General features: G+C 43.6%; 1 protein-coding gene and 2 long non-coding RNA genes across 3 annotated transcripts; all 3 read left to right on the plus strand.

Annotated features, from left to right (window-relative positions):
* Positions 1 to 2,251: 2,251 nt before the first annotated feature.
* Positions 2,252 to 3,967, plus strand: LOC146754841 (uncharacterized). The gene is made up of 2 exons (XR_014938566.1): positions 2,252 to 2,336; positions 3,672 to 3,967. It is a non-coding gene; the product is annotated as an uncharacterized LOC146754841 (long non-coding RNA).
* Positions 3,968 to 9,784: 5,817 nt separating this feature from the next.
* On the plus strand, positions 9,785 to 13,981 carry LOC146754842 (uncharacterized). The gene is made up of 3 exons (XR_014938575.1): positions 9,785 to 9,934; positions 11,212 to 11,404; positions 13,456 to 13,981. It is a non-coding gene; the product is annotated as an uncharacterized LOC146754842 (long non-coding RNA).
* A 2,397-nt stretch (positions 13,982 to 16,378) lies between these two features.
* On the plus strand, positions 16,379 to 18,741 carry LOC146754843 (obscurin-like). The gene is made up of 4 exons (XM_085526476.1): positions 16,379 to 16,560; positions 17,454 to 17,722; positions 18,415 to 18,681; positions 18,728 to 18,741. The coding sequence occupies exons 2-4, from the start codon at positions 17,524 to 17,526 to the stop codon at positions 18,739 to 18,741; spliced, it is 480 nt and encodes a 159-aa protein (XP_085382602.1). The 5' UTR covers positions 16,379 to 16,560; positions 17,454 to 17,523.
* The last annotated feature ends 3,189 nt before the right edge of the window (positions 18,742 to 21,930 follow it).

Here is a 21,930-nt window from a genome sequence, read left to right on the forward strand (position 1 = left end):
AGTAAGAGGGCAGAGTCAGCAGCTTGCAGTTGGCGTTCCTGCTTCTGCCTGGGCAAACCATCCCCTGTGGCCAAACGCCAACTGCAGAGCAGTGCCAGGGAGCCCTCTGAAGCTGAAGTCTTGGTCCTGGCAGGTAAGCATGCAAATCCAGCTTTCAAAACACTGCTTGTCAGCAACACAGGTAGAATTCATGCTTTCAGTGGGCTTGTACATCCTTCTGGCATTCAAGCCTGTGCCTGACATCTTCAGTTGATCCCTGTCTTTCCCAAATGAGTCTTTTGTCAACACAAGAGCTGGACCTGCACGAGGATCACTTTCAAGACAGTGACACTGTTGCTAGAAGCCTATTTGCTTCTGCCCACCATCACTGCATAGCCAAATGTCAAGAACCTGTTTCATGATTCATCTTGTGAAACTTTGACACTAACTGCTGTGCGTCTACTCCTTCCTAGGTGACCCGAGCCCTTGTATATCTCCAAGACGCCAGGCATGTTACGATGCAGCATCCTGTGATTCCATCAATGAAGAACTGTTACTAAGCACAGGATGCTGCAGTTCAGATGAAAGCCTTCCGTATAACATCAGTTATAAAGAGAAGAATGCCATCATCGTTGAAGCTCTCGTTCATCCCATACCTGTTGAAGCTGCTGACCTGAGCCTGCCAGACTCCTCAGGCACCAGCCTGAGCCGAGTGCCTTTCGAGGACAGCCCAGCCCAAGCACAGCACGAGTGCCCCGACAGCAGCACAACCATGCAGGCTCAGGTCAGCATTACAGAGGAGAAGCCAAACATCTTGGAGGGGGAGGTAGAATCAGGCCAAGAGTCCCAGGCTCCGGGCAACAGCACGACTTCTGAGACACTCTCGTCAGACAACAGAGAATGAGTCCCATCTTTCCTCCAGACCTCACACCCCCTCCTTTTTCCTATTGAATAAAGGCACGCTCATGCTCAATCAACGCCTTGACTGAATTCTGAGTTTTCATTCGCAGAGATTGGGATGAGTACAAGAAACAGCAAGACAGCTCAGCTTGCAACGCTCTGGCTGTGGGGTGCGTGCAGGGACACTGTAACCATACAGGGAAAGGCTTCCACTGCTTCCTCAAGCTGTAGTCCAGCCCTGCTACTGCTCTGTGGCACAAAGCCCTGAGGGATGTTCCATATTGTTAACCTAAGTGAAGCCAGCTTCATGCACTGTGTTTTGTTGTTGCTGGGTGAGAGGGGGATGCACGTTGGTGAGAAGATGAGCATTGCTGGATCTGCCACGAGTGTCCCTTCTGCCTCTAAGAATATGTCCTAAGTAGGATGTGAACACTGCTGGCCCTTCCTCATTGCATGTGCTTGGAGGATCTTCAGTTCTTGCACATTTCAGGATGTCTGTCAGTGACTACGAGGAAATTCTCAAGTACTAGGAATTCCATGAAACAGTTGGAACGGGTAAGTGTCATCTTTGTACAGAAACAGCACGCCTAACAGTCTGTCTCACCACTCTAGAATTAATCTGAGAATAGATTAACAGCTCTTGTCAGTTCTCTAAGTCAGGTTTCATTTGTATAAATTTGAAATTCGTTTTTTAAACCAGTTGGAAATTGTAATGTTATATTAGAGAAGAATTCACACTCAACTTTAAGCATCTGTGTTTTGATTTGTAGGTGGTTTTGCCAAGGTAAAACTCGGGCGGCATCTTCTTACTGGTGAAAAAGTTGCACTAAAAATCATGGAGAAAGTTACTGTAGGGGTAAGCCAAAAGGCATTTAAATATGATAATATCTTCTGTTGGAGTTGTGGAGTTCTCAAGAACACGGGGGCAGGTGGGATGGTACATACGAATGCAGCCTACTGGTCCCATTGCCTTTTGAAAGATGCTGTAGAGCTGGAAAAAGTTTAACAGAGCACCACAAATCTTGTTGCTGGTTGTTCAGAGGGCAGAATTCTCTGGCTTTAAAATGGAGGAAGTTATTACATCATTACATTACATTACATTATTGTTACATTATTACAGCAACTTTACCAAAATGCCAATGAAAATGCTGAATGTTTTACTTTTCATTTTTCACAGCTCTGTTTCAGAATTTCTATGGGAGTGATGTCAGTCATTGCTGAGTTGATGTTGAATTGTGTACTGTCCCATATGTGCTTGTTCTGTTCCACAGCAGTCAGATGTGGTACCTGGTATGTCACAGTAGTTAGCGATTTCATCGCTTGCTTTTATGGTCTCTTAAGGATGACTTGCCTCATGCTAAAACAGAAATTGATGCCATGAAGAACTGAAGTCATCAACATGTTTGCCCATTGGATCACGTAAGAGAGACATCAAAGAAATATTTATAGTCATAGAGGTAAGAAATAGTTTCTGCTTTCTGTGCTGTCTTTCTTACTTATCTTTCTCTGATACTCTCTAAATGCATTTTCAGATAACCTTATCTTACAGGGAAGCTGTTTGATTGCATTGTTTCTAAGGACCGCCTTTTGGAAGAGGAAGCTCCAGTCTTTTTTTGACAGACTGTTTCAGCAATTGCTTCTGTTCACAGTCAGGGTTATGCCCAGAGACCTCAAACCAGTGAGCCTGAACTGCAGTCAGTCTTCCATAAATAATAATGAATGTGTTTTTATTTTTCTGTTGGCAGAGAGAGTTACAGTACTCCACTCCATTCCAGTGGACTGCAGGAGAGAACTGAAGGGGGGAGAAGTAACACAAAGTAGAACTCATGGGTTGAGATAGAATTATGTACTGAGATAGAGAAAAGGATAATAGTTATGATGAATGCAAAAGCAATTGCTCACCACCTACCAATCAGTGTCCAGTTAGCCTCCTAGTAGTGGAAGAGATTTACATGAAGTTATACCCCCTTCAAAACTCCTTCCACAATATGTCATATAGTATGGAATATCCTTTGGCCAGTTTAAGTCAGCTGTCCTAGTTCTGTTCCTTCTCACTTCCTTGGGCTCTCAGCTGAGATTGACTGTGGCTCTGTACAACGCTGCCTGGCAGCAACTGTAAGCATCACTGCGCTATCTCCATTGTTTCTCTAGAATGAAAACGTAGTATTATATCAGACACTGAAGAAGATAATTCAGTCCCAGCTGAAACTCAGACAATAACTTGTGCTTAGGATTCTTTCCCTACAGGAAATGTTAGATATTTATTGCTATGTGGTACTGTGTTCTGTAGCTGAGCTGGATTTTGTTATCCTTGAAGAAGTATCTTCCTCTGAAAGGGGAGTAAAACATGATGCTCCTAATGAGCGGAGCAGAGACACAGATCTGGTCTGAGTGTTGGTTTCACATTTTTGTGATGCTCTTTGCTGCAGTTTGTATCTAGAGAGAAGCCCTTGTGGTGTCAGTCTGTTGTGTAACCTGCTCTAGTTTTGTGCCTCAAGGAAGAGTGATCCTTTAAACAAATGGTGGCTATACAGAGGGTATGGGGTGAGATGCATTCCTCTGGCCCCATCCAATGGATTTTCTGTCACTGAAGTCTTGAAGCACAGGTTAGGTACTGGAAGGCTTGAATATTTCCTCACCAATAGGTTAGAGCTTGGCATTTTGTAAGCTGCTGGTATCACTCAGTAAAGCAAATCATTACAGCACGAGCATTTTCCTAGGCATCTTATGAAATCCCTCTATCTAAGGAACCTTTCCCCTCTGAAAAATGAATCATTGTCTGTATGTTTTAGAAGCAACTGGCTTCCAGCTGAGAAGCTGATGGATTTATGGGCTTGGACAGGAACTGGGTGTGGAGGTGACTTGTAGAGATTTTTGCCTGAACCTGCTGCTCTGGGAATCGTGAGACCAAGTTTCTCAAGAGCTTTTCCCACTCTCATCATCACTTTCTGCGAGGGATGAGGCTGCATGTTCTCTCTGGGTAATATGTTCAGTGCTTGGAAAGCTATTTCCTTCTATCTAGTCTGCTGTTTAGGTGTATGACTGTTTCCTGTCACAATCCCATCGTGACCTGCTGGCCAGAGCCTCAGTCAATCTTCATACGCACCCCCTCTCCCCACCCCGTAGGCATTGAGAAGCTGCCATGAGGTTCCTCTGCACCCTGAACAAACATCTTTCTCCCCAGCTTCTCTTCTCTGAGTGGGAGCTTCAGCCCCCTGCACAGGCTGGATGTCATCCACAGAGTTTGTTTCAGGTTGTTATCCTTCCTGGCCAAAAACCAGATACAGTATTGTAGATGTGGTCCAGTGAGTGTTGAAGCAGGAATGACTTGTCCTGGTCTGGTTGTGCTGCTTTTTAATGCAGCTGATGATCTTGTTGTACTTCTTTTCTGTCAGAGCACACTGCTGGCTTGCATTCAGCCTGTGGTCTCTCACCACTTGTCCTCCTAGTCCCCAGGTCCTTTCCAACAGATACAAGCTAGTATTTCCCACCTGGGATATTGGAAGATGGGAACTTGCCAGCAGTCAGTGAAGATCTCTGAGACAGCGAGAGCGAGCGAGCTTTGAGTAGACTGGGAACCACTGTCCACAGCAGGAAATAAGAGAAGAGAAAAGATGTTTCCTTGGGCACTTGGGTGGAAATCATTCCTGACTGCTTTCTCATCCACCGGGAAAATCTGCTGATTGACAATTTGAAGCTGATAGACTTTGGACTCTGTGCAAAGCCAGAGGTAAGAGGATGTGTTAAATCAAATACAATGTGCCCCCAAGTAATGCATGTTTGACCACCGTATGCAACAGGGGCTTGTCCAAACAAACTCCTTAAAATCAAGCTGTTTCTGTGGCTGACATGTCATTGCATCATGTTTGGATTGGCCTGAACTGTATGAGAGTGGTTAACAGATTGCTCAGAAGCACAGGTAGATAATTTTCTCTAGCTAGACTCCCTGTTTTCATAGTCTAAGCTGTAGATAATCTTGTAGGTATATCACCTGTCTTATGCAAGGGTCTGTAATAGGAGCATGGGGTTGGTGTGCCTAAGGAACCCTCTAAGGAACTGCATGTAGGATGAGATTGTGGATAGAATAAAATGACTTTTGCAGGTGACGTACAAATCCTGTGATTGCATATGCTTGAACTGAATTGTTTCTTGATCTTCAAACTGATTTCCAGAAGCCTTTATTAACATGTAAGATGGGTGCTGGTAAGAAAGAATGGGAAGACTGCCTTACTGATTCCAAGAGAATTACTTGTCCTCAAATGATTTTTCCTGGCCAAAGTTAGAGCCTCTCACAGGTAATCGAGACCAACAGGCTGTTGTTGCACAATCAACAGGCACAATCTAGATGATCAGCTGAGGAAAAGAAAGCATCATGCCTTGAGCAGCTTAAGTGAGCAGCTTCAGATCTGCACATTTATGTGATACTCATGGTCTTAGACAATATTTGCATAGTGAGGTCACATTGAATGAAAACAAAATCTAAGATTAATGAAAATATACAAAGGAGAAGAAGCCTCTGAGGCTTCTGAAGTGTTATGACCAGAAGACATAAACTCTGTTTTTGAAAGAGCAATTTGCTCTGTTAATTATCCATCATTTTTGTGCAGTCTGTTTTGTCAGACTTGTCTTTAGCTTCCAAGTTGTATGTGAAGACTTGTTTGCACTGTAATGCACAATGTACGAAAAATTGAGAGATGAAAATGTGAAGAGTTTTTCTATCTTTGATTTCATGTCTGGAATTTTGGAACCCACTACTTGCAGTTGTTAATCTGTCCAAACTGGTCTGGTTTGCAATGCCCTCATACTTCTTGAAAAGCTCTGCTGTTAAAGGCAGAACAATTCCTACAAGTGCCATGGCCCCACTGTTGTTCTAATTCTTGTTTCTTTGTTTTCCACACGCTGCTTTTCAAGCCTCCTTTTTCTTTACAGTCCAAGTGAGAATTGCACTGTGAGGTGTCTGAACCTTGTTGTGCCTCTACATAAAGAGAACAGCAGCAAAGCCTGACAGGTGACTGTGCTGACAGCTCTCGTAGCCAGTAACACGTAACTGTGCTAAATCCCTTGTGATGGCTTTGATTTAATTTTTGCCAGTGAAATCCTTGTAAAAGGAACTGCAGCAGTGTGATGAGCTAAGGTGAAGATGCTGGTTTTAGCAGTGCTCTAAGCTGAGTGGAAGGGCAATTGAATGAGGGTTATATGCTTTCTGTGGACAATAAGGTTGTGGTGCTGTTGGGGTGGGTCCAGAGGAGGGGCCACTGTGATGATCAGAGGGTTGGAGCAGCTCTCCTATGAGGAAAGGCTGGATTGTGGCTCTGGGCAGCCTGGTCTGGTGGTTGGCGACCCTGCACATAGCAGGGGGTTGGAACTGGATGATCTTTGAGATCCTTTTCAACCCAGGCCATTCTATGGCTGTACAGTTCCATACTGGAACAAATATAAAATGCTAACTATGTAAAACATGGAGTCAAACCTGTGTGATTTGTCCACACCAGGAGGTGATTAGAAAACAATTTTTTAAGCTACAAAGCTGCTTGCATGAAAGGAAAAGAAAATAAAACTACAAGAAAAAGGGAAAACCTTTCTTCCTGAAAATAGGAAGAATAATGGACCTGACATGAAATTTGGGTGAAGCTGCCTGATTTTATGAAGCTATTCCCATTATTTTCTTGGTGCTGTGTTTCCCAAATGAGTGGTTTCTGGCTGTGCTGCAGCACCAGTCTGCATGTGAACATCAACTCTATTCACCATCTGGGAAGATTAGGACTTCCCTTCTCCCACCAGCACCACTGAATTACAGTTACTCAGTGGTTAAACAAAGGAATCCTTAAAGAAGGGTTTACAGCTGTCGTGTTATCTGAAGTGCTTGGGGCATTCTGATGCTATTAAGCTCTATGTATTAACAAGTTCAAAAAGAAAAGGTAGGCATCTGATTGTTGTGACAGTTTCTAAGTGATTTGGAAAGCTGTAGAACCCAAACACTCCTTCTGTTTGATGGAGGTGACAAAGCTCAGTTTAATTTCTGACTGCTGTTTAAATCCTGAAGCTGGAGCTGGTTCCTGGAGCAGAAAAAGCTCGGAAGCTGTCCCTCCTACAAGCAGGCACCTCTGAGCAAAATATGACATCTCGATTTCTGATGGTAAGGTCAGGAGATCTGATTCCAGCGTCTAGCTTTCAGCTTCATGCTATGTTAGTGGGACCTTTGGAATCTAGCACTGACCAACAGCAACTGACAGGCTGGTAACAGTGCACCCCAAAACAGTTATGTGTCTATTTATGTTATGAGGGAAAATTGCATTGCATTGAGATTTCCTATTTTTACACTTTGCAGATCTAACTCGCTGCTGGAAGAATCCTGTACGCCTTGTTCACACCATTTTCAATGAGCTGGATGAGTCTGTTGTTGGCATTTTAATACCATTGACCAGGCAGGCAGTATGTATGGAGTATTTGGCTCTCTCTACAGTCATGAATGTTTGAGTATCTTCAACATGTGGCTCATTGCTTCCATTTCAGGCTGCCCAGAGAAGCTGTGGGTGCCTGTCCTTGGTGTTGAAGGCGAGGTTGGATGGGTGATGGGCAGCCTGAGCTGGTTAGTGGGCAGCCAGCCCATGGCAGGGTGTTTAGAACTGGATGATCTTGAAGGTTTCTTCCAACCCAAGCCCTCCCGTGATCCTATGATTCTGTGATTTCATTCAGGTTTATTAAGATGAGTTCTCCTAAATGCGCTGTTCTCCATATGATTATAATTGGAGTCTAGATGGATGACTTAAACCAGACTCCAAACTTTTTGATGGCCAAAATGAAATGAAATCAATCCTTTACTGTGTCAGTAGTCTGTAACTAGAGCCCATCAGGTAACTCCCAGCCTCCTGCCTGTATCAGTGGCTGCACACAGTGAAAAAGTCTGATGGGATTTTAACCTCTAAAATGTTCCAAAGCAACCAGAGGGTGAATATATTCACTATGCAAATACCTGCAGGAATAAGCTTGTCATGTATGTCCTCAGGTAGCACAGTAGTTAATGGTGGGACTCAGTAGGTCATGCTGAAAGTTGAGTCTGCTGATCTTGAAGGTCTTTTCCAGCCTACATGACATTATGCTAATATTTCTGAATTTATTTCTGTTCAGCTCCCAGAAAACCTCCCACCCAGCCCCCAACTGACCCCGTGGTGAAAAATAAAACAGAAACGTCAGTGACGCTGGCATGGTCCCCTCCGAAGATGCAACCCCCATTCCAATCGATGGCTACATTGTGGAACGCAAGAAACTAACTGGCTTCACGTGGGTGAGGTGCCACGAGTCTCATGTCCCCGTCCCAGAGTTCACGGTGAGCAATCTGTCTGAAGAGGCTGATGATCAGTTCCGAGTGTCTGCAGTCAATGCACATGGATAGAGCCTGTATCTGGAATTCCCAGGGAGCGTGCACCTTGGTAAGCACAAAAACCCCAATGGAAATGGGTCAGTGTGTGCTGAGCAGCTGTGTTGGTTCCCTAAAGATGTTTCCTTTGACTTTAAGGATAGCAGTGCATTAACACACCAAAGGCTTTCCTTTATTCCTTGTTCTCCTATCTCCTATCAACCTCCAGCTACCACTAAAGTGATACAAGTTCTGTTTCTGTGACAGAGACGTGAATATCCTTATCTTTTGATATCTCACATGTGCAAGAGGCAGAACTTTCTGTAACAGATCTTAAGCACAGAAGTGCTTCTTCTAGCACTCATGCAAAGGGAGAAGTAGAAATGTACCCATGATTTAATCTTCCATCTCTAAATGAGATACCAGACTTGCATCTAAAGAGCATTCCATGTTCTTCCTCAGAACCAGTCCTGGTTGTGAAATCCCCCCTAACAGCTGGTGAAGCTGTACCTGGAGGGGATGCCATGTTTACTACTGATCTTACAACAATGTGTTGCAGCACTTGGTACCTCAGTGGTAAAGTCTTACAGGAAAGCGAGACCTGCATCATCAAGAGAACCCAAACTACTCACAGCCTAATCATAAAGAACATCACCAAGAATGATGGTGGAGCAGAAGTGAAATTTGTTGCCGAAAATGTTGATGTCAGCAGCAAGATGAGAGTGAGAGGTGTTTGCTTTGATCCTTCTCCTTTCCTCTTACAGTCAAGGCATAGTTGCTTTGATCTGATGATTAGAACTGGGGCTGCAGGCATTCACTGACTGTACCAAATACCTGAAATTGCATCCCATGGACTGACGTGAGTCCTGGTTTTGCCCTAAACATGATAGCACTGAGTGTAGGGTAAGCCAGTCTACCCAGCTGCTTGGTATCTGAACCAGATTGCTTCATGCCAGCTGATGAATGTCTGCAGTTCACAGCTATTGGCCAGTGCATTCAGTCAGCAGGTTTACCACTGCATCACCATAGAGCAGTACTTTCAGCTCCAGGTTCAGACAGCCTTTTTGATTGCACTGGAATAGTTTAGAAGTAGGGGAGCAATCATTCCAATAATATCTCTGTCAATCAGCTTTGCATGACAAAATAGAACAAAGATTCATGATGGGAGGACCTGTTTGTCATTGGGTGGAAACCTCTGCAGAAGCATGTTTAGAGCATTCTTAATCAGTAGAAGGAGATGTTTGGTTGATTTTTACTTAGTAAATCCGGCAAGAAGACCAAATTAAATATCTTGAATTGCTCAGCACTGACACAATGATGAGTGCAGGAACAGAAGGTGATACTTTTTTAGGGATCTTGCAGCAAACATTGACCACGTTAGCCTGATCTAAATTGAAATAATGAGGCCTTTGCTCCTGACAGGTGCTGCAGTGAGATTTACCAATAAGAGCAAAGATGTAGAAAAGATCTCCGCTCGGCTGCGTGAGGAAGCCAAACTGCAGGCTGAGCTTTCAGACACAGGCGCTACTGTGGAGTGGATGAAGGATGGGAAGGAGCTCAAGGCCAGTGAAAAATAGGAACTGCACATTGTGGGGAAGAAACACACCCTGAAAATTCACAGCATCTCAATGGATGATGCTGGAAGTTGTCAGTGCATCTGTGAGGGGGATAAAATGCTCTATCAGCTTTCAGTGAAAGGTATGTGACAGTCTGGGCTGTCCTCTTCCTGCCCAGGGCCAGCAGACTGCATTCACCTGACTCCCCGACAGTCCAGCTGTTGTCAGACAGCATGTGGGGTGTTTTCAGTGGCTGTTTTGACTTCAACTGGCCAATCTGCTTTGTAGAGCCATTTGATTTCTGTGTTCTGTCCTGTGATTCGTCCCTAAGATATAGAGGAAGTCAAGGGAAAGATAGGAAAAAGAGCATCCCAGCCTTCCTGCTCTTCTCTCAGGGTGGCCATGAGAGATGATGTCAACAGCTCTTTTTGTTGCAGTGATCCAAAATATAGAAGAGACCTGTGAAGAGTCACAGGGACTAAATTGATGGAGAGCAGAACTTCCTGCCAAGGCTTGTCAGCTAGTCTTAATTTTGCTTTTCTTCTCTCTCTTTGTCATGTTAGCATAATATTTCATACTGGCAGGTCTGCCCCCAGAATTAACCGGCACAAGCTGCTCAGGGAGGTGGTGGGATCCCTGGAGGTGTTCAGGAACTGTGGAGATGTGGCCCTGATGGATGTTATCAGGGGGCATGGTGGGGTGGGTTGGGGTTGGAATCAAAGGAGGACCCCCATGTATTTCATCAGGAAGCACTACTGGTAATAAGACCTTTGGAGCAAATCTTGGTAGGGCCACGCTCAGCTGGTCCAGTCCGGAGGCTGTTCCTCCTTCCTGCAGTATCTGCAGTGAAAACCAGCAGCTGCTTTTGTGTGGCTGGGCTCACATCCAGCAGTGGTGAGGGGACTACAATGATAAGAGACAGTTCCTGAAAAAATGAATGAAATTTGACTGTATGATAGGATGGAGTTAAATGTATTGACAGGATCTCAGTGATCCCAGTGTCCATCAGCTGGCTCTCGAGCTCCTAAAAGACAGGCGTTCTGTAGAATGATGTTGAATTTGTATTATCCATCTGTGTTCTTGGAACTGCAGAACAAATGCATGCAAAATCCGGACTTGATTTTAGCAGCTCTGACTGCGCTGTCTCAACAGACCCAACTCAGCTGTGTGCGCTGTTTTGAAATGATATGTTAACAAGAAGTTGGAAAACAAACTCCATTACCCGCAGTAAAATAGGACCGTGGACTTAGGCTTAAACTTTTGGCTAAGACAGTGGTGAGATTTTGAATCTTTGAAGTCAATTATTCCAGTGTGTGTTAATAGGGGCCAGTTTCATCATCTAACTTTTGAGCTCCAATTAATTTCCATAAAGGAATTCTTTTTTTCTTTTCGGTCCTGAATGATATCTCCATCTTTTAGGCTCAATTTGTTTGCAATGTCCTGGTGAAGTGGTACAAAAATGGCAAAGAAATCATGACTAGTAACAAGTTCACAATGGAAGATAAAGGGAAACTGCATAATCTTCTGGCTTCACCTGTAACGAAAGAAGACGAGGAAACATACATCTGCAAAACTGGAGATGACACTCTGATTTTTGATTGGAAAGTCTCAGGTAAGTTTGTGAGGCAAACATGGGATCACAATCCATGTAAAGCACTTCAGACTTAATTCATTTGATTTGTCCAACCCTGTGGGTTTCCAGTATTTAGGACAAAGATTGCATAGCTCTATTGAAGCAATTCTGACCTTCCTGTTGTTCCTATGCAAATCCACAGTATGAGCAAATAATGTAACTGTGTTGTGATGAATTCAAGACAGCCTTAGCTGCAGCTGGGGCTGGAGTCACGACTTGAGCCCTGACATCTGGGCTTCATTCTTCTAGTTCATTAATTGCCGCAGCACTTACATCATCTTTAAACCTATGACTGAAATGGTCCTAAGTTCTTAGCATGGGAATCCTGTCTCCTCTTTTGACAAATTAAACTCCACATTTGGAGAGTTGAGTGTCTCCTGCTATACCCGAAGGACGTTGTGATCTCTGAGGTGTCTCCCTGAGGTGCTGTAAGCACAGCCATTAGCTCATAGTACAAGTAAAGCACTGTCAGGTCAAGCCTGGAGGAGTAATGCTTGTCACTGACATGTTCCTGTTCAGGGTGGAGCTGGTGGGTAAAATAACACAAGAAATTGTCATTGAAATTCAATATCTGTGAAATTCAGCTGGCTGCATTCACAGAACCTGGCGTTAAGATCTGGTTTCTGGTTTATTTCTTGAGCCTATTTTCCATAACCCAGTCCTCATTTATGAACCGAAGCTCTACTGAAAACCTTTCGCTGTGTATGCTCATGCTGCAGTGCAGCTCTTGTGATCTTTAACAGCACATTCACGTTCCTCTGATCACAGGATCCTTAAGGTTGATTAAGACCCTCTAGTCCGACTGCTCACCCATCACCATCATGATACTCACCATCAGCTAGCTAAAAACTCAGCAGAGATGATAGATCAAGCCCAACACTGGATTTGGGATGGCTAGAGATTCCTAAGATATTGAAGGATTGCTTGCAGGTGGTGTTGGCTCAGGTATTCACCCTGCATCCCACCTCCTGTTCTGTTTGGTTGAGAATCATGCATTCTGCAATTTCACTTTGTAATTCAAAGACCCTGGCTTTATCTTTTGAAAAACTGTTCTAAAACAAGCCAAGAAGACTCCGTTGGAACTGGTTGATGCAGAACAAAGGCATCCCCAAAGGACAAGTTGCACTGTTTGATGAACATTATTGGATGAGAGCTAAGCTAAGATTTAAAAAGTTCTGGGGCTGTCTCTGAGCATCAAATACAGAGGAAGCCTGCATGATTCCCTGAGAATGGATACCTCCTACTTTGGTGTAGGGTGAAGGGAACACTAGCAGTAACTCCTATCACAAAATGTCACATGGCTCAGACAAAAAAGCCATTAAGAGGGCTTAATTAGGAGCACCAAATGGTCACAAGATGGTCTTAGGGCAGGGAAGTAATCTATCTATGTGATATTGATTGATGCTATTAGTTCTTCACAGCTTGACTCTAGAGGGACTGTTCTTCTTTGGTGACCTAGTTTTAAAAGAATAGATGGCTCCTGTCTATTACAATTTTTAATGCATTACTTGTTCACTGATGCCATAAATGTGCCTGGCATAGCAATTGGCCTTGGTATATTCAGTGACTGAAAGCAACAGTTGTTGCTCTAAGAAATGCAATGCTAAGCTAGGTCTGCCTGTAGCTGACAGCCATCAGCTTGCTCCTCAGGCAGGTTCTGTCTGGATGGAATGAAGGGCATGAAATACTGATGTGCTCATCAAACTCTGCTTGTTAGCTTAGAGACAAAGTGTTGAATAGGTTTGTTCATGCATTGCAAACACGTTACTTATCTGCCTTCATTTTAGCTTCAGAAGAACGTGTGCAGAATACAGAATTGATTAAAAGAAATAACAACTGTCTGCATAGAACTTACTCTTTCCTTACACAGGAGAATCAAGCAGACGTTTGTATGTGAGTACCACCAGAGGTGAAACTTGATCACCCAAATGTAATGAGCAGAGACATTACAGTCAGTTCTAACTGTATCTTCATGCTGTGCTGAATAAGCCTGAGTCAGGATGTAAACCACTTTCTCTTTTTTTCTTCAGATGAAGCCATTAATTTTGTCAACAAGCCCAAAACAACTCCAGAAATATCAGTCAGTCCTTCTGAAGACCTGGAGCTGGTGTGTGAGGTGTCAGCTGCAAGCGGAGCTGTCGTATGGAGAAAGATCAAACAGAGGTGAAGCAGGACCAGAAGACAACCATCATCTCCCAGGGGACGCACCGCAAGGTCATGGTCAAAAATGTGACCCTGAAAGACCGAGGGAGCTACAGCTGTGAAACAAAAGATGACAAAGCAACATTCCAAGTGAAAGTCAGAGGTGAGAAAATGTTTGGAATCCCAGTGAGAAAGGAACGGTTCATTTTGTGTGTCTTGCATTTGGAGGATCAACTGACAGCCTCTCTGGTGCAAAACATTTTGGCTATAGGACTTTCTTTGTCATCTAGTGTCATAGCAACACTTTTCTACATGTGCTTCTCCATCCAGGAATGAATTACTGCAACAAACAATAGGCAAGGAGGGTAACTTGTGCAGCTCTTGTAGTCAGCTGGTGTCTGCAGGGTTACAGTGCAAGAGCACACCAGGCATGCAAGGAGTGAGAAAAGGGGAGGTGTTTGAAGAGATCTGGTTACAAAATTTGAATGACACAATGAGGTGGAAAATGCCAATAATCAGACTCATAAATGGCCTGGGTTGCAAAGGCCCACGGTGCTCATCCAGTTCCAGCCCCCTTCTTCCTATGTGCAGGGTTGCCAAGCAGCAGCCCAGGCTGCCCAGAACCACATCCAGCCTGGCCTTGAATGCCTGCAGGGATGGAGCATCCACAGTCTCCTTGGGCAACCTGTTCTAGAGGGCTGTTCCCTTCTGATTTACTGGAAATGTAGAGAGACACGAGAAGAAAAAAAGAGAAGGGAGGAGGTTCAGCAGTGCATGCAGGTGTTCTAAATCTCATGTCCAAATCTGCTGTCAGACTGCAAAATCTTTAGCTTTGTGATATGATGTGAAATGATATGAAATTATATGATATGATATGAAATGATATGAAATGATATGCCTATCATTTCCCAAGGCAAAATAGAGGGAAAAGTGTTTTCCTGTCATAATGAGGCATCACGATGCTCCCTGTGAAGGGCAAGTATAGTGAAAATGGGGAACTGGAGTAAGCTCTGCAGCAGACTACAGCAAAACGGTGTGGCTGTTGTGATGTCCCTGCAGAGAAAGAAGACGTGTTTACAAACAAGGACAAGGTACAAGAGGAGGGGAAGGCTGTACTGACTCAAAATGCCAAGCTGAGCTGCGAGGTGGCCCAGAAGAAGACGGAGGTGAAGTGGTACAAGGAGGGGAAACTGATCACCTGGAGCAAGATGTTCAAGGTGGAGTCAGAGGGCAAACAGCGTCGGCTGGTGCTGAGCCAGGTGGAGAAGAAAGATGCAGGGGAGTACAGCTGCGAGGCTGCTGGCCAGAAACTCACCTTCAAGATTCATGTCACAGGTAAGACAGGTGTTGTCTGAAATACAGCAGAGAACAGTAAAGTAAAATCTAGTTTCTATTATACAGTGATCCAGTTGCAGTAGTCTGTGCTGAGTTTTTTTCCCTAGACTTGATTGCCTGGGTTTGTAGAAAGTATTTGGTTTTAGTCTCACACAAAGTGCTGTTTCAGTCTGTCTGCAGAATAATAATTACTGATATATGTACAATGGAAGCAATATTCAAGATATTATTCAAATCTCTCCTGTGCCTGAGGTCCCAAACTGTAATTCCTGTTCACCGAAACATTTGACTAAGCTAAGTATGTGCAGTGAGGCTGGAGTGCATGTTGTGCGTGCAGCCTTTCATGGCAGGAGAAGCAGGAACTTCTCCTAGTAGTACACTGCCTTTTTACTATGCCTTTATGTTGGAGGCTGCATCTGGATAGGTGAGTCTGCTACTCCCAGTAAGAGACCTGGTAGAGCTGACTATTCCCAGAGCTCAAAGTAAAATAGATATCTGGAAATCACACACAAAGAACAAAGGACTGCGTTGGTGAGCATATTTCCTTTGTGCCTTTGACAGTCACAGTTGTGGCAATGGTAGAGGCCATGAGGAGTCTGTTCAGGAAGCCAGGAGTACTGTTCTGGGTCATGAAAAGGCAGCCAGTGGTTTGACTATCACATGTTTATGTGTTTTGATGTTTCACAGTGGGTCTTAAGTAAAAGGAACTCAGGTTTTGGTTGCCTGCAGGACAGATGTTCTTTTGGGTTCAATATGTTTGCATAGTGACTTGCAACCATGGGACTGGTGTTCAAGGACCCTCTTGGTTCCTTCAGTTCCTGGGTTCTTTCTTGCCTAGATTTGACACTTAGTTTCAACAGAAGAGCTGATATTCTCTAGTGAAGGCTATTAGTTTGGGCACAAGTGGTAACCTAAACCTGTTCCAACCTGTACATACAAACCTGCAAGATGGTCTCATTTCAGTCCCTCAGTCAATACTTTTTCTTTTCTTCCCTCAGAGCCAAAACCTGTGTTTATAAACCAGGAGAAGGTGCAGAAAGAGGTGCGTGCTGCCCTGGCAGCAAGTGCCTCCCTCAGCTGTGAAGTAGCACAGGATCCAATCTAAGTAAAATGATCCAAGGATGGAAGACTGCTTGCCTCCTCCAGAAAGTTCAGAATGGAATCTGTGGGCAAAACACGGCATCTGGTTGTGGAGCAGCTGGAGAAGAAAGATGCTGGAGAATACATCTGCGAGGCTGCTGGCCAGAAGATGACCTTCAAGTTGGAATCAACTGGTGAGCATTCGCTTTGGGAGCACTAAGCAGCTTTGGTGGGATGTGGTTGGGGTGGAATGGGTGGTTTCATTGACATGAGAGAACAGGCAGTGCTGCTGTGAAACCAGATGGATGATGCTCAGCCTGGCCATGTGCCTCAGAGCTCTTTGCTCAAGGAAGCCAAGTGTAGTTGTGGGTTTGCTCTCAAGAGCACAGTTTGGTAGGGATGAGTTGGCGGTTGGACTAGATGAGCTTAGTGGTCTTTTCCAGCCTTAGTGACTCTGTGGTTCTCTGCTTCAGGAAAGACCTACTCGCTGACTTACACACGTGTCCAAGTCAAGGATGCAGCAGAAATCAAATCTGTAGCAGAAAAGGCAGAATCTCATGCCCATCTTACAGTTAAAGGTAATTATGCTTCTGATGACGATTTTGCTTAAATTATCTTATATTATAAACCAGCTAACATCCTTTGCTTTAATGTCTAAGAAGTTAAACACCACCAGGACCTTTCACAGAAATAAAAACTCCTACCTACCTACCTTTCTGCCCACAAAGTATCCACCTTGTCTTTTGGGATTTACTTTTGCTAAGTAAAACAGATTATTTTCTTAGGAGGTTGATTTTCTACCTCTAGACTTGAGATTTGTGTTTGAACGTTGAGGGATAAAAAACATAGCTTGACTTTTTCTTCATTTTTTCTGTCTGTTGTAAAAGAGCACAGGGTTCTTTTTTTAATATATACAATGTTAGGGTATATATATGATGTTATGTGCGATAAAGAAAAGGGAGACATTTGAGTTAGCACACTACTCAAGAGTTCAGTCCCCAGCTTTGCCACTGTTACAATTATAAGGGCAAGAACATTCTGGAAAATGAATTTCTCTTAAGTAGAGTCATTACGTTTGAGCTACAGAGACCTTTACTAGGAGAAAACTTGTTCAGAGCTAAGTTGCTGTATTTAACCAAAGTAATTATCAATGTCCGTGTTTCATTGAACCTCTTTTCCATTTCGTAATGCGAGGAGTTTGATATCGGGATGGGAAGGTCATGGATTGATTTGGATGTTGGAGTAAGAATCAAAAGATCTGGGCTCTCTTCAGGTTGTCAGTCTTATTGTCTGACTTCTTAACAACATTCCTTTCTTTCTATTATTTTTTAATGATGTTTTAAGGCATTTTGAGCTGATAGGTGTAGTGTTCATGTGCAGTAATGCTGACATGAGTAAGTAGGGTGATAATGTAAGGGTTTTTTACATTCCTTCTAAATCTCTGCTTTCTCTTGTTCCATCCTTCTTAAAGAGCAATCCATTAATCTAGTAAAGGAGCTGTGTGATGAGGATGTGACTGAGCCTGAAGAAGCCAAATTTGAATGCGAGGTATCCATTCCTTCTGTGAAACCTCGCAGGTGGTATCTACGTGGGAAGTCTTACAGGCTGACAGAAAATTGATTATGCAGCAAGAAGGCACCATCCACCAGCTGACCATACTGAAAACCACCACTGATATGACAGGCACCATTCAGTTCTCAATTGGCAAATCAAAATCCACAGCCAATCTGCTTGTTAGAGGTAACATATCCTGGCTTGGTTTACATCATGAAGATGAAGAATTAATTAATGTCCAGTCTTCCTTCACTGGGGTCTTTGAAATATTGTGTGTGTGTCTGGAGGTTCTGCTCCATTTCCAGTTCAAAGTCATTGGACACTAAATGAGACAGCTGCGTCTCAGTAAAAGATCTGTATGAATAGTTGTGATGTGCTTACTATTCAGATCTACAGAGCTGAGGTTTTGTCCTTGGCTATACCAAAGAAGTCAAATCAGGTGAAATTAATTGTATTTCTGAAGTAGACAAGTTTAAGTTTGGTAGCACCTAAATTTGATGCAGTTTGTCATTGATTTTATCTGAAAGAAATTTGCAGGCTTTTTATCTCCTGTTGTCCCCAGTGTAAGAGTCTCCATTCACATCCTAAAGTACTTATTATATTTTCAAGTCACTCTTATTTGAATAAAAGCCTCAACTGGGAGCAATTTAATAAGCACAGAGCAAGAGCTGGAGCTTGCATTTGGTAGATACTATACAGTATTACTTTATAGAAATGTAATCAATGGCCTTCCCTATAGACAATCATTTGTTTTATCTTTAGAGTTGTTCAAAGAACCATTGTGAACATGAAATTAATTGGAATGGAATAGATGCAAGAGACTTTCCTCTTCTTCCAATTGTCCTCATCCTTTCTTCTCTTCCACCCCTGCTTTTCAGATTACCATATACAAATCACCAGGAAGTTGGAGGACAAGACAGCTTTGGAATGTCATTCTGTCATCCTGTCCTGTGACTTCAGGCCTTCTCCAAAGGTTGTGAAATGGTTCAAGGGCCACACACCCATCGAGCCCTCTGAGAAGTACAAGAGCAAGAGGGATAAGCATTCAGCAGAGCTCCAGATTCTGAAGCTGAAGCCCGATGATGCTGGTGTGTACAAGTGCAAGGCAGGAATTGCAGAGACTGAGGCCACGCTGACAGCTGAAGGTATGAGCAGGGAGGGTGGCCTCTTCCATGTCCTATTTCACCTCAGATTTCTCTTCTTGAGGTTGATTTCTGCCGTTCTCTCCTGCTAACTTTGCAAATGTATAAACTTCACTGAGAAGATTACACAAAGATTATCTAGTCCAGCCATTCTACCACATCCCAGTATGCTTTATAGTAACAGTGGTAACAGTTCACCTTGTTTCCCTACAGCCCACGATGTAGAAGTAAGGAAGCACCTGCAGGATGTGGAAATTGAAGAAGAGAGCTCTGCTGTCTTCTCCTGCGAGCTGTCCCATGATGACGAGGATGTGGAATGGTTTCTGAATGGCAACCTCCTTTACACCAACAATTACAATGACATCAAGAACGTTGGCAACTGCTGCACACTGACAGTGAAGCAGGTTAAGCCTGAGGATGCTGGCCCAGTGACAGTGAAGTCAGACAAGGTGTCAGAAAGCGCGCGCCTGAAGGTGAGAGGTGGGTCTGATCACAGCCCTCCTGGATGTAAGAGATGCTAAGGAGCTCCAGTTCATTCTATTGTGCAGCAGTCCTGCTTCTAAAGCTCACCTCTCTGGGGTGACAAGTCATCAGGGGCTTTCTTCCAGTGGAAGGTTCCATTGCAGCAGATATCAACGAAGGAGGATGGTTTTGGTGTCCTGCCAAAGCATTCAATTGCTTTTTATCATCATTTTACTTAACACAAGGAGAGTTACAGGAGCAAATTTTTTTACTGCTTCAGTACCATGCAGTGTCAATGCTGTTATCTCCAAGGATTTATGACTGCAGGGAGAGATCATTCAGTGTGTGTTTTGCCTCTGGAATGACTAATGACCAGGCTGTGAGCAACCCGATCTAGCTGTGAATGTCCCTGTTTATTGCAGGGGAGCTGGGCTAGATGGCCTTTAAGGGTCTCTTCCAATTTTAAGGATACTGTGATTGTAATCTGCTCTCCCCAGTAATTAAGCTCTTTTACTCTATGCGCTCAGAGTTTGAAGGATTTCCTCTTTCTCCTTTCTTTTGCATTTGGTGGATCTTTTTTCCCCAGTGTAAACCTCTGATGTGTGAAATAGAAGATAGATAAAAGGAGTCAATAAAGAGGAAAATCAAAAGTGTTCAGCAGCTTATCCTCTTAATACTGTGGCCTGCTGTATGAGCTCTGCTCCACGTGAGGGCAATGCCAGCTCTCCAGCTTTAGAAGAGCTACATCCCAATTTTTTCATATGATATCAGTCCCACCCACGGCAATGCAGGCTGTCCCTCCTGTTCCCTGCATTCTCCTACTGAATACTTGAGAATTCCATAAAGGGTATTCAGTCAACAGACATGAAACCACTTTAGGTTCTGTATTGGTGTCGTCAGTAATGGTAAAGATTTATTGATACCTCTTTAAAAATCTGAACACAACTGGAAATGTCTCAACTTCTGTATCACGTTGTTCTGTTTTGCCTGTTTAATTGCAGAGAAGCCTGCTGTCTTCATGAAGTGTTTGAATGATGCTTTTGTTGAGGAGTGGGGTGTGATTAAATTGAAATGCGAAGTCTCTAAAGAGAAGGTCAAACCAGTGTGGAAAAAGGACGGTGATGTGCTCACTTCTGGCAACAAGTTTGAGCTGCTACAGTCTGGGAAGACCCTATGTCTCCTTCTCCATGACCTCGAGAAGTCAGATGCAGGTTTATATACCTGTGATATTGGCACTGATGTTGCCAAGTCAAATGTCGGCGTTCAGGGTAAGTACTGTGGAAAGTGAAGGAGTGCTAAAAGCACATTCAGTGTGGTCACTATGTCTTACACCTATTCCCCCACGAGCCTTAATAGTTTCTACAATAGAACTGTATTTCTGCAATTTAGCGCAGTGATGTCTGGAAAATTCCCATTGCTTTTGAAGTAAATGTATCTCCTTTTGCCATGAAAATCACCAAACACGTCAAGAATGTCCTGGAAATGTTTCCTTTCTAAACATCCCTAAAATGGAGAAATGGTTTGAACACCAGTAGGGGTAGGATGGTAACAAATTAGCTAATAGAAACATTTAATGTCTTGTCGTAGGCAAAACCCTTTTTCTCACGCAGCATCCTAGAGTTGTCCTCTCTGTTAGGTTGTTCCCTCTGTAGCTCATTGAATCTTCATTGTGCTCCATGGACTGAGCTGCTCTCCTTGTAGTTCTTCCAGAGCAAAGACAAGAGATTCATGTCTCTTTTTTTTTATAGCTTTCTGGTAATTCTGAGAGGAGAATGTCTTAGAGAATACATCAGTGAGGAACGCAGCCATGATCTGCAAATCCTGAGTTCAAACACCAGTACTGCTACTCACATTGGTCACGAATGCCTTTTCTCCATCTAAACCTCATACTAACCTATCTCTTATCTTCCAGAGCTGAATATTGGCATTAGCAAACGGCTGAAAAACAATGAAATCCAGGAGGTAGAAGATTGCACTTTTGAATGCATTCTGTCCCATGAAAGCATTGATGAGTTCAAGTGGACACTGAATGGAAGCAGAGTGGAAAGTGGTGGGCGATTTAAAGCTTCTAACGTGGGTTGGTAAGAGACTCTCCTTATCAAAAGTGTGACTCCTACTGACTCTGGGGAAGTCGTTTTTATTGACCGTGGTCTAACCTCCAAAGCCTCTCTGTGAAAGGTAATGAGATGGGAGAGATTCTGGGGTCTGATTCCTTCAACTGTCTTCTGATAAGATTGTCATGAGAGCTAACTCATAATATGGTTAAAGTGAATAGCAACCTTCTACTTGAACCTTGAAGCACTGAGAATTTCTCTTAAAAATAAGTAAAAGGAGGAACCATTTGACACAAATGTGAGAACTACCCAAAGCACTGGGGTAGTGTTGGAAATGGGCATCTCACTACAGCTTGTTCCATTAACAGTAAATCAGGAATGATCTGTTGAGGGAACTGTGGGAGCAATATCCTCTAAGTATAAGCTGAAGGGATGGCCTTCACATCATCTAGCTGTACAACAAATTCCTATCTAGAACATGTGCATCTGAGAGCATCATCTGAGGCTCCCAGTGTGATCAGTGGAGAGAAGGAAGAGGCAGTTTTCAGACATGGTTCATCATCCTCAGTTGGGTAGATTTAAGAGAGAATAAATGCTGCCTGGAATTCTATTGTCTGTACTTTGCAGATTACTGCTGGCTGTAGGATGGCGTCTGTTGCAAGTGCCTCTCTAACTTATCTCCAGCATGTAGATGCGTGTATTTTGAGAGAGGCATCCTACCCTAAGTGTATGTTAC

This window comes from Coturnix japonica, chromosome 37 (assembly GCF_054131305.1).
Source record: "Coturnix japonica strain WE chromosome 37, WE-NBRP24, whole genome shotgun sequence".
NCBI lineage: Eukaryota > Metazoa > Chordata > Aves > Galliformes > Phasianidae > Coturnix > Coturnix japonica.

What these genes read in the sequence shown, in the direction of transcription:
- LOC146754843 (XM_085526476.1), top strand. Translation starts at nt 17,524, where the DNA reads ATGCGAGGTATCCATTCCTTCTGTGAAACCTCGCAGGTGGTATCTACG. An exon ending in AGCCAATCTGCTTGTTAGAG is followed by an intron (nt 17,723 to 18,414) that starts GTAACATATCCT and finishes CCTGCTTTTCAG; the next exon opens with ATTACCATATACAAATCACC.